General features: G+C 45.8%; 1 protein-coding gene across 1 annotated transcript in view; it reads right to left on the reverse strand.

Annotated features, from left to right (window-relative positions):
- Positions 1 to 15,837, reverse strand: part of SNX5 (sorting nexin 5) — a 143,333-nt gene that overhangs the window by 25,845 nt on the left and 101,651 nt on the right. The window contains exons 5-7 of the mRNA XM_063918139.1: positions 10,041 to 10,164; positions 7,311 to 7,406; positions 1,012 to 1,117 (exon numbers count right to left, since the gene is read on the reverse strand). Coding sequence (XP_063774209.1) covers positions 1,012 to 1,117; positions 7,311 to 7,406; positions 10,041 to 10,164 — 326 coding nt within the window. The remainder of the gene's footprint in view (positions 1 to 1,011; positions 1,118 to 7,310; positions 7,407 to 10,040; positions 10,165 to 15,837) is intronic.

The raw sequence follows: 15,837 nt of genomic DNA on the forward strand, positions 1-15,837 counted from the left end.
TATCCCCACGTTTTTTTTTATAAACTGGGAAGGGATGTGCTAATTGCAAAAATAAAAAGTAAAAATGAAAAAGTAAAAATGAAAAATTAATAAAATATTCAACTAAGTGTGGGAGCTCCATACAAGCCTGTTAGTGCTGTGAGCACAGAAAAAACACTGAGGTACTCTGGGATGTGGAGGGGAGGAGAGTTCTAAATTTAAATATTCAGTGCCCTGTTCTTGCTAAAGCCGTCCATATCCCCAAGAGTACTCCAGTGACCCCTAGTGGATGAAAAAGAAATAGAATTTGACAGATACACTTGGCCCATCTAGTCTGGCCATGCACACACTTACACACTAGCAGTCCTGCATGTACTAAACTTCTGTATCAATACATTTTGATCAAACAGGACCATATCAGAGCATCGCCTTCCTTTGTTCAAGAGAAGATGGTTATTTCACAGTCTATGGATCAGCAGGCACATTGTTTTTTTATAGAGCATCTCAAAATAGTAACCAGCACTCAGGAGAACGTATGAACAGTGGCGTCACTATGGGAGTGTAAGCCGCACCCAGGTGTCATCCCCTGAGGGCGACACCAAAATGCCGGCTCCTCCTCACTCACAGGAGGCAGGTGCTGCACTGTAACATTACATGCTGCACTTGGCTCCTGTCACAGTGCTGGAGCTGGCAGTGCGGCCAGACAGTCTCCCAGTGCAGCCCAGTATGTCCGGGACCCCCAGAGTGATGAAAACAGGGGTCGGACCGCTAGGCCAAGCCCTAATTCCAGTGAAGCCATGCCCCTTTTTTGCTGGCATGAGCAGGGGAGATTTCAATCACAGCGGGTGTCCCATAGTGACGCCCCTGCTTATGAGGACTTTTTGGGCCCTACAAAGCTGAAAATCCTGCAATGAAATAGTGACTTGTGTTCATGAACCACCAATTTCTGCCCAGAATAGTGGATTACAACTACTTGCAATTCATGAAATTAATGAGAAGAGAAATATTGACTAATGCAGCAAAAATACAAACTTTTGTGGGATCTTGTCATTTTGTCAGCTTTAATACAGGAATCCTTGATCCTATTGTGGTAATTGACAAGGAACATTTTTTCTTGCTCAAAGAATTCATCAACTTCCTGTGCAAAGTAAAAACAAAATAGAGATAGCATAATGAGTGGGCAATTCTAATTAGTCACTGATAAACTAAAAAAAAAAAAAATGTAAGAAAAAGAAAATGAAATTAATCAATTGTAATTCTAAGTAAAATGTGTTTAGTCCTTCACCGGTGTTTGTCAATTACCCCGTCCTCATTGGCAAGTTGGTGAGCCGGAGTTTTGGGGAAAAAAATGCACTCTTCACTAAAGTTAGCAACTCACAATGACAAGATCAGTGCAAATATCTTGCAGTAGGCCACACATCTGGGTCACTTTATTGTGGTCAGTCTGACAGGGGTTATCTCCTGACACATTTACCAGCATGCCTGATAGTGACCCATTCCATAGTGGTTATCTTCGTCCCCCACGCATTGAGATATCAGCCCAATTGTCGGATATTGCAGCATATCTCGGCTCTGGACAGAAAGCATTCTACAAGAAAGGACTTGCTAAGGCATAAAAAGTTGCTGTTTTTGTGAAAAAAAATGGGGGCTGAGAAAATAATATAATGGAAGAAAAAAAAAATAAGAATTTACTTACCGATAATTCTATTTCTCGGAGTCCGTAGTGGATGCTGGGGTTCCTGAAAGGACCATGGGGAATAGCGGCTCCGCAGGAGACAGGGCACAAAAAGTAAAGCTTTAGGATCAGGTGGTGTGCACTGGCTCCTCCCCCTATGACCCTCCTCCAAGCCAGTTAGGTACTGTGCCCGGACGAGCGTACACAATAAGGGAGGAATTATGAATCCCGGGTAAGACTCATACAAGCCACACCAATCACACCGTACAACTTGTGATCTAAACCCAGTTAACAGTATGATAACAGCGGAGCCTCTGAAAAGATGGCTCACAACAATAATAACCCGATTTTTGTAACTATGTACAAGTATTGCAGATAATCCGCACTTGGGATGGGCGCCCAGCATCCACTACGGACTCCGAGAAATAGAATTATCGGTAAGTAAATTCTTATTTTCTCTATCGTCCTAGTGGATGCTGGGGTTCCTGAAAGGACCATGGGGATTATACCAAAGCTCCCAAACGGGCGGGAGAGTGCGGATGACTCTGCAGCACCGAATGAGAGAACTCCAGGTCCTCTTTTGCCAGGATATCAAATTTGTAGAATTTTACAAACGTGTTCTCCCCTGACCACGTAGCTGCTCGGCAGAGTTGTAATGCCGAGACCTCTCGGGCAGCCGCCCAAGATGAGCCCACCTTCCTTGTGGAATGGGCCTTAACCGATTTAGACTGTGGCAGGCCTGCCTCAGAATGTGCAAGTTGAATTGTGTTACAAATCCAACGAGCAATCGCCTGCTTAGAAGCAGGCGCACCCAACTTGTTGGGTGCATACAGTATAAACAGCGAGTCAGATTTTCTGACTCCAGCTGTCCTGGAACATATTTTCAGGGCCCTGACAACTCCTAGCAACTTGGAGTCCTCCAAGTCCCTAGTAGGTGCAAGGCACCACAATAAGCTGGTTCAGGTGAAACACTGACACCACCTTAGGGAGAGAACTGGGGACGAGTCCGCAGCTCTGCCCTGTCCGAATGGACAAACAGATATGGGCTTTTTTGAGAAAAAACCACCAATTTGACACTCGCCTGGTCCAGGCCAGGGCCAAGAGCATGGTCACTTTTTATGTGAGATGCTTCAAATCCACATATTTGACTGGTTTTAAACCAATGTGATTTGAGGAATCCCAGAACTACGTTGAGATCCCACAGTGCCACTGGAGGCACAAAAAAAGGGTTTGTATATGCAATACTCCCTTGACAAACTTCTGGACTTCAGGAACTGAAGCCAATTCTTTCTGGAAGAAAATTTACAGGGCCGAATTTGAACCTTAATGGACCCCAATTTGAGGCCCATAGACACTCCTGTTTGCAGGAAATGCAGGAAACGACCGAGTTGAAATTTCTTTGTGGGGCCTTCCTGGCCTCACACCACGCAACATATTTTCGCCACACGTGGTGATAATGTTGTGCGGTCACCTCCTTTCTGGCTTTGACCAGGGTAGGAATGACCTCTTCCGGAATGCCTTTTTTCCCTTAGGATCCGGCTTTCCATCGCCATGCCGACAAACGCAGCTGCGGTAAGTCTTGGAACAGACATGGTACTTGCTGAAGCAAGTCCCTTCTTAGCGGCAGAGGCCATAAGACCTCTGTAAGCATCTCTTGAAGTTCCGGGTACCAAGTCCTTCTTGGCCAATCCGGAGCCATGAGTATAGTTCTTACTCCTCTACGTCTTATAATTCTCAGCACCTTAGGTATGAGAAGCAGAGGAGGGAACACATACACCGACTGGTACACCCACGGTGTTACCAGAACGTCCACATCTATTGCCTGAGGGTCTCTTGACCTGGCGCAATACCTGTCCCGTTTTTTGTTCAGACGGGACGCCATCATGTCCACCTTTGGTATTTCCCAACGGTTTACAATCATGTGGAAAAAACTTCTCAATGAAGTTTCCACTCTCCCGGGTGGAGGTCGTGCTGAGGAAGTCTGCTTCCCAGTTTCCATTCCCGGGATGAAAAACTGCTGACAGTGTTATCACATGATTTTCCGCCCAGCGAAAAGTCCTTGCAGTTTCTGCCATTGCCCTCCTGCTTCTTGTGTCGCCCTGTCTGTTTACGTGGGCGACTGCCGTGATGTTTTTCCCACTGGATCAATACCGGCTGACCTTGAAGCAGAGGTCTTGCTAAGCTTAGAGCATTATAAATTTACCCTTAGCTCCAGTATATTTATGTGGAGAAAAGTCTCCATACTTGATCACACTCCCTGGAAATTTTTTCCTTGTGTGACTGCTCCCCAGCCTCTCAGGCTGGGCTCCGTGGTTACCAGCATCCAATCCTGAATGCCGAATCTGCTGCCCTCTAGAAGATGAGCACTCTATAACCACCACAGGAGAGACACCCTTGTCCTTGGATATTGGGTTATCCGCTGATGCATCTGAAGATGCGATCCGGACCATTTGTCCAGCAGATCCCACTGAAAAGTTCTTACGTGAAATCTGCCGAATGGAATTGCTTCGTAGGAAGCCACCATTTTTACCAGGACCCTTGTGCAATGATGCACTGTTTTTAGGAGGTTCCTGACTTGCTCGGATAACTCCCTGGCTTTCTCTTCCGGGAGAAACACCTTTTTCTGGACTGTGTCCAGAATCATCCCTAGGCACAGCAGACGTGTCGTCGGGATCAGCTGCGATTTTGGAATATTTAGAATCCACCCGTGCTGATTGTAGCAGTATCCGAGATAGTGCTACTCCGACCTCCAACTGTTCCCTGGACTATGCCCCTATCAGGAGATCGTCCAAGTAAGGGATAATTAAGACGCCTTTTCTTCGAAGAAGAATCATCAATTCGGCCATTACCTTGGTAAAGACCCCAGGGTGCCGTGGACAATCTAAACGGCAGCGTCTGAAACTGATAGTGACAGTTCTGCACCACGAACCTGAGGTACCCTTAGTGAGAAGGGCAAATTTGGGACATAGAGGTAAGCATCCCTGATGTCCCGGGACACTATATAGTCCCCTTATTCCTGGTTCGTTATCACTGCTCTGAGTGACTTCATCTTAATTTGAACCTTTGTAAGTGTTCAAAAACAAATTTTTAGAATAAGTCTCACCTAGCCTTCTGGCTTCAGTACCACAATATAGTGTGGAATAATACCCCTTTTCTGTAGTAGGAGGGGTAATTTAATTATCACCTGCTGGGAATACAGCTTGTGAATTTTTTCCCATACTACCTCCTTGTCGGAGGGAGACTTGGTAAAGCAGACTTCAGGAGCCTGCGAAGGGGAAACGTCTCGACATTCCCATCTGTACCCCCGGGATACTACTTGTAGGATCCAGGGGTCCTGTACGGTCTCAGCGCCATGCTGAGAACTTGTCAGACGCGGTGGAACGCTTCTGTTCCTGGGAATGGGCTGCCTGCTGCAGTCTTCTTCCCTTTCCTCTATCCCTGGGCAGATATGATCTTATAGGGACGAGAGGACTGAGGCTGAAAAGACGGTGTCTTTTTCTGCAGAGATGTGACTTAGGGTAAAAAACGGTGGATTTTCCAGCAGTTGCCGTGACCACCAGGTCCGATGGACCGACCCCAAACAAGTCCTCTTCCTGTATACGGCCATACTGTGCCGTTTGGAATCTGCATCACCTGACCACTGTCGTGTCCATAACATCTTCTGGCAGTTATGGACATCGCGTTTATTCATGATGCCAGAGTGCAAATATCCCTCTGTGCATCTCGCATATATAGAAATGCTCTATAGTCAATAAAATACTGTCCCTGTCAAGGGTATCAATATTTTTAGTCAGGGAATCCGACCAAGCCACCCTAGCTCTGCACATCCAGGCTGAGGCGATCGCTGGCCGCAGTATAACACCAGTATGTGTGTATATACTTTTTATTATATTTTCCAGCCTTGTCAGCTGGTCCTTGAGGACGGCCCTATCTATAGACGGTACCGCCACTTGTTTTGATAAGCGTGTGAGCGCCTTATCCACCTTAAAGGGTGTTTCCCAACGCGCCCTAACTTCTGGCGGGAAAGGGTATACCGCCCATAATTTTCTATCGGGGGGAACCCACGCATCATCACACACTTTATTTAATTTATCTGATTCAGGAAAAACTATGGTAGTTTTTTCACATCCCACATAATACCCTCTTTTGTGGTACTTGTAGTATCAGAAATACGTAACACCTCCTTCATTGCCTTTAACGTGTGGCCCTAATAAGGAATACGTTTGTTTATTCACCGTCGACACTGGATTCAGTGTCCCTGTCTGTGTCTGTGTCGACCGACTAAAGTAAACGGGCGTTTTAAAACCCTTGACGGTGTTTTTGAGACGTCTGGACCGTACTAATTGTTTGTCGGCCGTCTCATGTCGTCAACCGACCTTGCAGCGTGTTGACATTATCACGTAATTTCCTAAATAAGCCATCCATTCCGGTGTCGACTCCCTAGAGAGTGACATCACCATTACAGGCAATTGCTCCGCCTCCTCACCAACATCGTCCTCCTACCTGTCGACACACACGTACCGACACACAGCACACACACAGGGAATGCTCTGATAGAGGACAGGACCCACTAGCCCTTTGGAGAGACAGAGGGAGAGTTTGCCAGCACACACCAAAAACGCTATAATTATATAGGGACAACCTTATATAAGTGTTTTCCCTTATAGCATCTTAATATATATATAAGCATATCGCCAAATTAGTGCCCCCCCTCTCTGTTTTAACCCTGTTTCTGTAGTGCAGTGCAGGGGAGAGCCTGGGAGCCTTCCCTCCAGCCTTTCTGTGAGGGAAAATGGCGCTGTGTGCTGAGGAGATAGGCCCCGCCCCTTTTTCGGCGGCCTCGTCTCCCGCTCTTAACGGATTCTGGCAGGGGTTAAATATCTCCATATAGCCTCCGGAGGCTATATGTGAGGTATTTTTAGCCAAAATAGGTATTCATTTGCCTCCCAGGGCGCCCCCCTCCCAGCGCCCTGCACCCTCAGTGACTGCCGTGTGAAGTGTGCTGAGAGGAAAATGGCGCACAGCTGCAGTGCTGTGCGCTACCTTTAGAAGACTGAGGAGTCTTCTGCCGCCGATTCTGGACCTCTTCTTACTTCAGCATCTGCAAGGGGGCCGGCGGCAAGGCTCCGGTGACCATCCAGGCTGTACCTGTGATCGTCCCTCTGGAGCTGATGTCCAGTAGCCAAGAAGCCAATCCATCCTGCACGCAGGTGAGTTCACTTCTTCTCCCCTAAGTCCCTCGTTGCAGTGATCCTGTTGCCAGCAGGACTCACTGTAAAATAAAAAACCTAAGCTAAACTTTCCTAAGCAGCTCTTTAGGAGAGCCACCTAGATTGCACCCTTCTCGGCCGGGCACAAAAATCTAACTGGCTTGGAGGAGGGTCATAGGGGGAGGAGCCAGTGCACACCACCTGATCCTAAAGCTTTACTTTTTGTGCCCTGTCTCCTGCGGAGCCGCTATTCCCCATGGTCCTTTCAGGAACCCCAGCATCCACTAGGACGATAGAGAAAAGAGACTAGTAACATTTGGGGGGGGAGTTATTTTATTATTTTTAAAACTTTTTTGTTTTACTGTAGCTCCCTTTAAGTTTCATTATCTACTTGTGATAAATGCATGGAGGCTGGAAAGGACATCTAAACGGAAAACACCTCTCACCTTTACTCCAGAAAGAAGAACTTCATCTGCACTTTTCACCATGCTTCGGAAAAATCCACCAAACATCTCTTTGGTATTTTTCCTCCTCACACTCAACTAAATGAGGAGTATACAAAGATTAAGGGTTACACCTTCGAAAGCAACCCTAAAAATAGTTTATTCAGGTTGTTCTTATAATATTTTAGTACATACAGTATAATGGTTCTACCTACAAAATAGCACCTCCGTTCTGGTGCACATAACAATTCTGATGTGTAGACAGCATTAAGCACATCTTTACCGTTATTTGGAGACGTTTGCATGTTTAAATGTCTGTGGTATATTGTACGAATAGTTTTTTGTTTGTGAAAAGTACAAATATACCGTTACCTGCAACATGCAATCGCCTTTAATTGATCCAAGTTATTAAAGATAGCAAATGCTTGGCTGGCTCCTGCGGTTTTCTACATTTCAGCTTGTTAGTAATTAGTCCTGTATATATGCAACATTACATTAATCGCCCAATGAGGATTAAAAACATAAGGACTAAGTAAACCTATGTCACTGTGCTGCCTTCCAGGGAAGGGAAAGGTTGTTTGTATGCTATACATTCAGGAGCCTTTTTATCAAGTTTTGTTTACATAACTTTATGGTTATTGTTGCTATGTACTAATAGCCTAATGCCGGAGATTTCACAGAAAACTCCTGCAGAATACTAATTAGCGCTGCAGATCGCACTCCCCATCATCATCAATGTGGACTGCAATCTGACCCCTATGTACCAAATGCTGAAAAAGCAAAGTTTTTTTTTAGAGTTTGGCCACGTACCTTTATACCATCTTCAAATGTTGAAAACTGCTTTAAGCCTATGGAGGCATATTCACAAGAGAAATCTTCCAATCCCCCACCTGCAGCCTCTGATTTCAGACACTAAAGGTGCGTACACACCGGCCTATATATCGTCCGTTCTACTGAATGGTCGAAATATCTCAGGTTCCTTGGCCAGTTTGACCGAGCGATATGACTGTGCATGCTGCCATTCAAAGATATATCGTGCCGGCCCTGCAGCACAGCAGACGGGCAATATATTTAACGATATAATGGCGTATCGTGCTGTGCCCGTACACTTGCGGCAGATGCCGGCAGTGATTAACAGGACAACTTCGCGGGCACATGTAAATGACCGCCCAGTTCATGACGTCGGTCCCGACGGATCAGGCAGTGTGCATGCATAACACACTGCCCGGTCCGTCTGTAGATATACAGGTTGAGTACCCCTTATCCAAAATACAACATTTTTCGGTCCCCTACTGAGATAATGACATATATATTGTATATTATGTGTATATACAGTATAGATATATTATATAGATATATAATATAATATATATGTATGTGTGTCATTATCTCAGTAGGGGGAACAAAAAATGTGCGATTTTTAATTTTGGGAAAGGGATACTCAACTTGTATCTGCAAATCAATGTACCTAGCATTACACTTGTGCATATGCACAGTGTCAGATTCCACTGAGCAGTGTTTCACAAATGTGAAAAATTCCTCCAAAATACTGGGGACAAAACTCGCAGGCAGAGCGGTTATCACTACTGCTATGTCTGCGAGTTTTACTTTGTACATAGCAGGGACATTATAACTACCCGCAACGAAATGGAATGTTAATAATCGCTGCTTTGCAGAGTTTATTAATACATAAGCCACTTAGAGAACAATAAAACCACAGTTACCGACATTCTGGCGGCCCCATGTGGTAACCAGGTCGGTAAAACAGGGGGCGTGGCCTCATCATAGATAGGCAGTAGGGGGGCGTGGTTGCACGATTGCATCACTCCCGCCCCCTGCTATTCAATGCCCAGATTACCAGCACTGAATAGCAGGGGCCAGGACTGTGATGATGCGTTACAGCGCGAATCGCTTCATCTGCCTCCCCGGACCGCCCACTTTGAACTACGGCTGAGAAAAGTGCAGGTGGCTGCGAGGGGGATGAGGCTGCTCCGAGAGACTTGCCTGCCCTCCTGAGGGGCCGGGAGCACCACCCGATTTTCAGGAGCCTCCCGGACGACATGGGAGAGTAGGCCAGTATGAATGAAATGATTATGAATAAAACATGTATGACTGACCGCTCCTTGAGTGTTGCTCCAATATAGTAAAAACAAACAGTTGCTACACTTGTAGTCAGGTCACAGTGTCAAAGAAACACTAGTAATGCTTGAAATGGGGTATTATCTCTCTGCTCTAAGAACCTTCAGCGGTGGAAACATTATAGATTATGTGCGCACAAAGAAGTAATGTGGAAGCTTCCAAAAAAACCTAAGCGCATTGGTGACAACACTGGAGTCCAGAAAAATAATACAGTCCTATCTATCGTTACATAGTGGTGAGCTAGATAACCCTCGGAATAAACAAGTATTACATTACGTCAAAACTGCATGTGCGTTTTTTTGGTGGGTGGGGTTTACAAAGCAAATTATCTTTTACACAAGCTCTGCAATAAAACTTGTACACATGTAACGTCTGAAAGTGAGTCAATATTTTACAATAGCATGAAAACAGGATTGAAGGACTAATAAAATAAACAGAAGAAAGTAACAAGGATGATTCTATCCCGATTCCAGAGAAATAAACTAAACGGATTTGCATGATTTTGCAACTAATGTAAAATGGATATGTCAGCAAATAAAACAGCTGTCTCAACATCCCAGGCCGACATTCTACACAGGAAGGAAGGGTGCTTACATCTTGGTCATATTCCAGGAATATATGGAAGTTGTGGTCTTTGCTCAAGATAGGGTGAGAGGAAAGTCTCTGGAGAAAGACTTCGTGGACCGATACAGTCTTTTTAAACACCGCCAGATATTCACTGTCAGGACAAGAAACAGAAAGTCATAAACTGCAGAATGGCAATAACCTGTGTACAATACATTTTGTCTATCGAATACACCAAGCAAAGCTGCCCATGTCCGTGTTGTTTGTAAAGCAAATAAAATTTTTACAGAAAGGAAATCAAACTAGCTGGTAGTGCGGCAGTGTCACGCTGCACACACCTGGTATGCCAGCAGTGAGCTCCACACTGTATGCACAAGACGGCTCCATCCCAAGAGAGTGGGGTATTCAATTTAGTGTTGTTTTTTCAACTGGCATTTTCGTCTGTTTTTTAATCCGTTTTCACCCATGCCGTTTCACTTATTTTTTTGTTGAATTGCGCCAAAAACAGGTAAAAATGCCCACGAATTCGCCAAAACACGTGCATCAGCGGCAAATTCGCCGATACATGTGGTTTCCGCCACTGGCGGATCTTTCGACCGATCGAAAAAAACGGTACGGGCATTGAATAGGTTGAATGAAAAATTAGAAAAGTGCAAATACTGCACTAACTGAATAACCCATTATGTGTATGCAACAGAAAACCTGGACATATAGAGGATTTATAATGAAAACGACAAACTAATGTGCATCTACCACAGACTCATTCCCGTTCATACCAGTAAATCCCAGCTGCTGATTAATATGTAAAGTAATATACTGTAAGGCAATGTAAACTACGCTGCTGCAGTAACATCCTCTCCAATTACCGGTAAATGCTACATGCAGTCAGACGGGTCAGGGCAGGTAACCAAAGGAAGGCGCATTCTTGCCCACGGCCAGTTACCCCATCGAGCTGGTTTGGGATGAACTGGGCATGAGGGTAAAAGCAATGCTATCTACAAGTGCAACACATTTGTGGAAACTTCTGCAACAGTGTTGGGAAGAACATAAACAGTATCTGATTTTGATTGTGGTTCTATCTCCCAAAAAGTGGGGAGTCAATTTTTTTTTTTTAAATCTCCATTGGTTTGTTTTATGCTTTAATTTTAGAGTACACTGAAACAATAACGTGTGTAAATTTCAATAAAAATATAAAATTTTATGTCAGTGTTTGGGTGTGTATTATGTAATTTCTAACAATGTGCCACTTCCTCCCCTCAGACTTTTAGACACAGCCTAACTTCTATCTTCATCCCAAGCAATGTTAGGACAAGATAAGATAAGAATAATTTATTGTCTCTGTACATGGACATGTATAGCAAAATTACATACAGTTGTCATGTCATATACATCAGATAAAATACATCACATAAGTTTAGCAAAGTTGAGAATACAAACCAACAATCACAGAAGGGAAGAAACTATTCCTTAACCTAGTGGTACGACATCTTAAACACCTACAACGTCTCCCCAATGGCAAAAGGGAAAAATAGGATTTTAATACCTACCGGTAAATCCTTTTCTCTTAGTCCGTAGAGGATGCTGGGGACACCAAAAGAACCATGGGGTATAGACGGGATCCGCAGGAGACATGGGCACTTTAAGACTTGAAAAGGGGTGTGCACTGGCTCCTCCCTCTATGCCCCTCCTCCAGACTCCATTATAGGAACTGTGCCCAGGGAGACTGACAAATTTCGAGGAAAGGATTTATTGTTAAACTAAGGTGATATTCATACCAGCACACACCGCAAACACGCCGCACAACGTGGCATTCAACAGAACCCAAGCCAATGGCATGAATCAATGTCAGCAACAGGCTAACTATAAACATAACACAACATGCTTGTAACCAGAATTAATAACTGCAGAAAGAGTACGCACTGGGATGGGCGCCCAGCATCCTCTACGGACTAAGAGAAAAGGATTTACCGGTAGGTATTAAAATCCTATTTTCTCATACGTCCTAGAGGATGCTGGGGACACCAAAAGAACCATGGGGTAATACCAAAGCTCTAGAACGGGCGGGAGAGTGCAGATGACTCTGCAGCACCGATCGACCAAACTCGACGTCGTCATCGGCCAGGGTATCAAACTTGTAAAACTTTGCAAAAGTGTTCAAACCCGACCAAGTAGCAGCTCGGCAAAGTTGCAATGCCGAGACCCCTCGGGCAGCCGCCCAAGAAGAGCCCACCTTTCTAGTAGAATGGGCCTTCACCGATTCCGGTAATGGCAATCCGGCCGTGGAATGAGCATGCTGAATCGTGTTACAGATCCAGCGTGCAATGGTCTGTTTGGAAGCAGGACACCCAATCTTGTTGGGAGCTTTCAGGATAAACAGAGCTATGGTTTTTCTAACCCGAGCCGTTCTGGCGACATAGATTTTCAGAGCTCTGACCACATCCAAAGATTTTGACTCAACGAAAGAGACAGTAGCCACTGGCACCACAATAGGTTGGTTCATGTGGAAAGATGAAACCACCTTCGGCAGAAAATGTTGCAGAGTCCTCAACTCTGCTCTATCTTCATGAAAATAAGATTTTACTTACCGGTAAATATATTTCTCGTAGTCCGTAGTGGATGCTGGGGACTCCGTAAGGACCATGGGGAATAGCGGGCTCCGCAGGAGACTGGGCACTCTAAAGAAAGATTTAGTACTATCTGGTGTGCACTGGCTCCTCCCTCTATGCCCCTCCTCCAGACCTCAGTTAAGGAAACTGTGCCCGGAAGAGCAGACATTATAAGGAAAGGATTTTGGAATCTCGGGTAAGACTCATACCAGCCACACCAATCACACCGTATAACTTGTGATAAACTTATCCAGTCAACAGTATGAACAACAACAGGGCATCAACAATGGATGCCAACATAACATAACCCATTATTAAGCAATAACTATGTACACGTACTGCAGAAAGTCCGCACTTGGGACGGGCGCCCAGCATCCACTACGGACTACGAGAAATAGATTTACCGGTAAGTAAAATCTTATTTTCTCTGACGTCCTAGTGGATGCTGGGGACTCCGTAAGGACCATGGGGATTATACCAAAGCTCCCAAACGGGCGGGAGAGTGCGGATAACTCTGCAGCACCGAATGGGCAAACTCAAGAGCCTGCTGAATCGTGTTACAGATCCAGCGGGCAACGGTTTGCTTTGAAGCAGGAGAACCCAACTTGTTGGGGGCATAAAGGATAAACAGCGAGTCAGTTTTCTGGACTCCAGCCGTTCGGGCTACATAAATCTTCAAAGCCCTGACTACATCTAGTAACCTGGAATCCTCCAAGTCACGAGTAGCCGCAGGCACTACAATAGGTTGGTTCAAATGAAAAGATGACACCACCTTTGGCAGAAATTGGGGACGAGTCCGCAATTCCGCCCTGTCCATATGAAAAACCAGATAGGGGCTTTCACATGACAAAGCCGCCAATTCTGACACACGCCTAGCCGAAGCTAATGCCAATAGCATGACCACCTTCCACGAGATACTTTAGCTCCACGGTCTTAAGTGGTTCAAACCAGTGACTATAACCTGATTTGGACACAACTTTTGTATGGCGTTGCAAATTTTCTCCCTGTCCGGAAGAGAAACTGGCAAGGCCGATTTGAAAAATCGGTGAGGGGGGACGTCTTGAAACTCCAGTTTGTACCCTTGGGATATTATTTGTAAAATCCATGGGTCCAGGTCCGAACGAACCCAGAACTGACTGAAGAGTTTGAGACATGCCCCCACCGGTGCAGACTCCCGCAGAGGAGCCCCAGCGTCATGGCTGGTGATCTTTTACCCTTTCCCCTTCCTTTAGCAGCATGGAAGGAAGAACCTCGCCCTTTCTTGTATTTATTGGGCCGAAAGGACTGCATTTGATAGTGGTGTGTCTTCTTTTGTTGCGAAGGCACATAAGGCAAAAATGATGACTTACCCGCAGTAGCCGTAGATACCAAATCAGCGAGGCCGTCACCAAACAAGACACCACCTTTGTACGGTAGGAATTCCATATTTTTCTTAGAATCAGTATCAGCATTCCACTGATTGAATCCACAATGCTCGCCTAGCTGAGACTGCTATGGCATTGGCCTTTGATCCCAAAAGGCCAATATCCCTTGCAGCTTCCTTTAGGTAAACTGCTGCGTCCTTGATGTAACCGAGCGTCAAGAGGATGTTATCCCTATCTAGGGTATCTATGTCAGATGACAAGTTATCTGCCCACTTTTCAATAGCACTACTCACCCACGCAGAGGCAATGACCAGTCTGAGTAGTGTACCTGTGGTCGTATAAATGGATTTTAAAGTAGCTTCCTGCCTACGATCTGCAGGGTCTTTAAGGGCTGCCGTGTCAGGTGACGGAAGAGACACCTTTTTTTTAGACAACCGCAATAGGGCCTTGTCCACAATGGGGGGTGACTCCCACTTTTCCCTATCCCCAGTGGGAAACGGATAAACCACCAGAATCCTTTTGGGAATCTGAAATTTTCTGTCAGGACTTTCCCAGACTTTATCAAATAAAGTATTCCGTTCATGAGAGGGAGGAAACGTTATTTCAGGTTTCTTTTCCTCATACATACAGACCCTTTTATCCGGAACAGCAGGGTCCTCAGTGATATGCAATACCTCTTTAGTAGCCACAATCATGTACTGAATGCTCTTTGCCAATTCAGGATCTAATCTGGAATCACTATAGTCGACACTGGAATCAGTGTCCGTGTCGGTATCTGTGTCTGCCAACTGGGTAAACGAACCTTTCTGTGACCCGAGGGGACCTGAACTTGTAATAACATATCTTCCACAGATTTCTTCCATGCTTGGGTCTGAGACTCAGACTTGTCCAATCTTTTACTAATACGAGCTACATTAGCATTCAATACATTCACCCAATCAGGAGTCGGCGGTGTCGACATGGTCACCCCCACCGCCTTTTGCGTCTCTAATACAGTCTCCTCCTGTGAAGAGCACTCAGCCTCAGACATGTCGACACACGTGTAATACACACCCACAGACACACTGGGCTTATAGGGGACAGACCCACAGAGAAGCCTGTCAGAGAGACACAGAGGGGATTTACCAGCTCACACCCCAGCGCCAAATCAATGGGTCAGAAGCGTTAACTGAAATGCCCCAGACCTGTAGCGCTTTTTACAATATATAATATTGCACCAAATAACCTGCCCCCCTCCCCCCCCCCCTTTTGCACCCTGATACTTGTTCAGCAGTGTGAGGAAAGACCAGCGTTTCTGCAGCCCGCGGAGAGGTAATGGCGCCAAGTGAGCTGTGGGGACGAAGCTCCGCCCCCTTAATGGCACGCTTCCGTCCCGCTCTTTTATATATGGATTATACTGGCGGGGGTTAGGACAGTGTTGTACACTAATGTCCCCTCTGCCAGACTTTCACTGAGGTATTTTAAGCTGCCCAGAGCGCCCCCCCCCCAGAAGTGCTGTGTGTTGTGAGCGGGAGCTTGGCGCGCAGCGTCTGTCCGCTTTCGCGGTACCTCAGGAGAATGCCGTCACTGAAGTCTTCTTTCTTCTTCTACTCACCTGTCTTCTGGCTCTGTAAGGGGGGTGACGGCCGGCTGCGGGAGCGAGCATCTAAGCGTACCCAGCGATCAAACCCTCAGGAGCAAATGGTGCCCTGTAGCCAGAAGCAGAGCCCTTAAAATCACTAGAAGTGGGTCATACATCTCTCCCCTCAGTCCCACAAAGCAGGGAGGTTGTTGCCAGCAGCCTTCCTGAACATAAAAAAACCTAACAAAAAAGTATTTTCAGAGAAACTCAGTAGAGCTCCCCTGTAGTGCGTCCAG

The sequence above is a fragment of the Pseudophryne corroboree genome, chromosome 4 (genome assembly GCF_028390025.1).
Source record: "Pseudophryne corroboree isolate aPseCor3 chromosome 4, aPseCor3.hap2, whole genome shotgun sequence".
NCBI classification, from domain to species: domain Eukaryota; kingdom Metazoa; phylum Chordata; class Amphibia; order Anura; family Myobatrachidae; genus Pseudophryne; species Pseudophryne corroboree.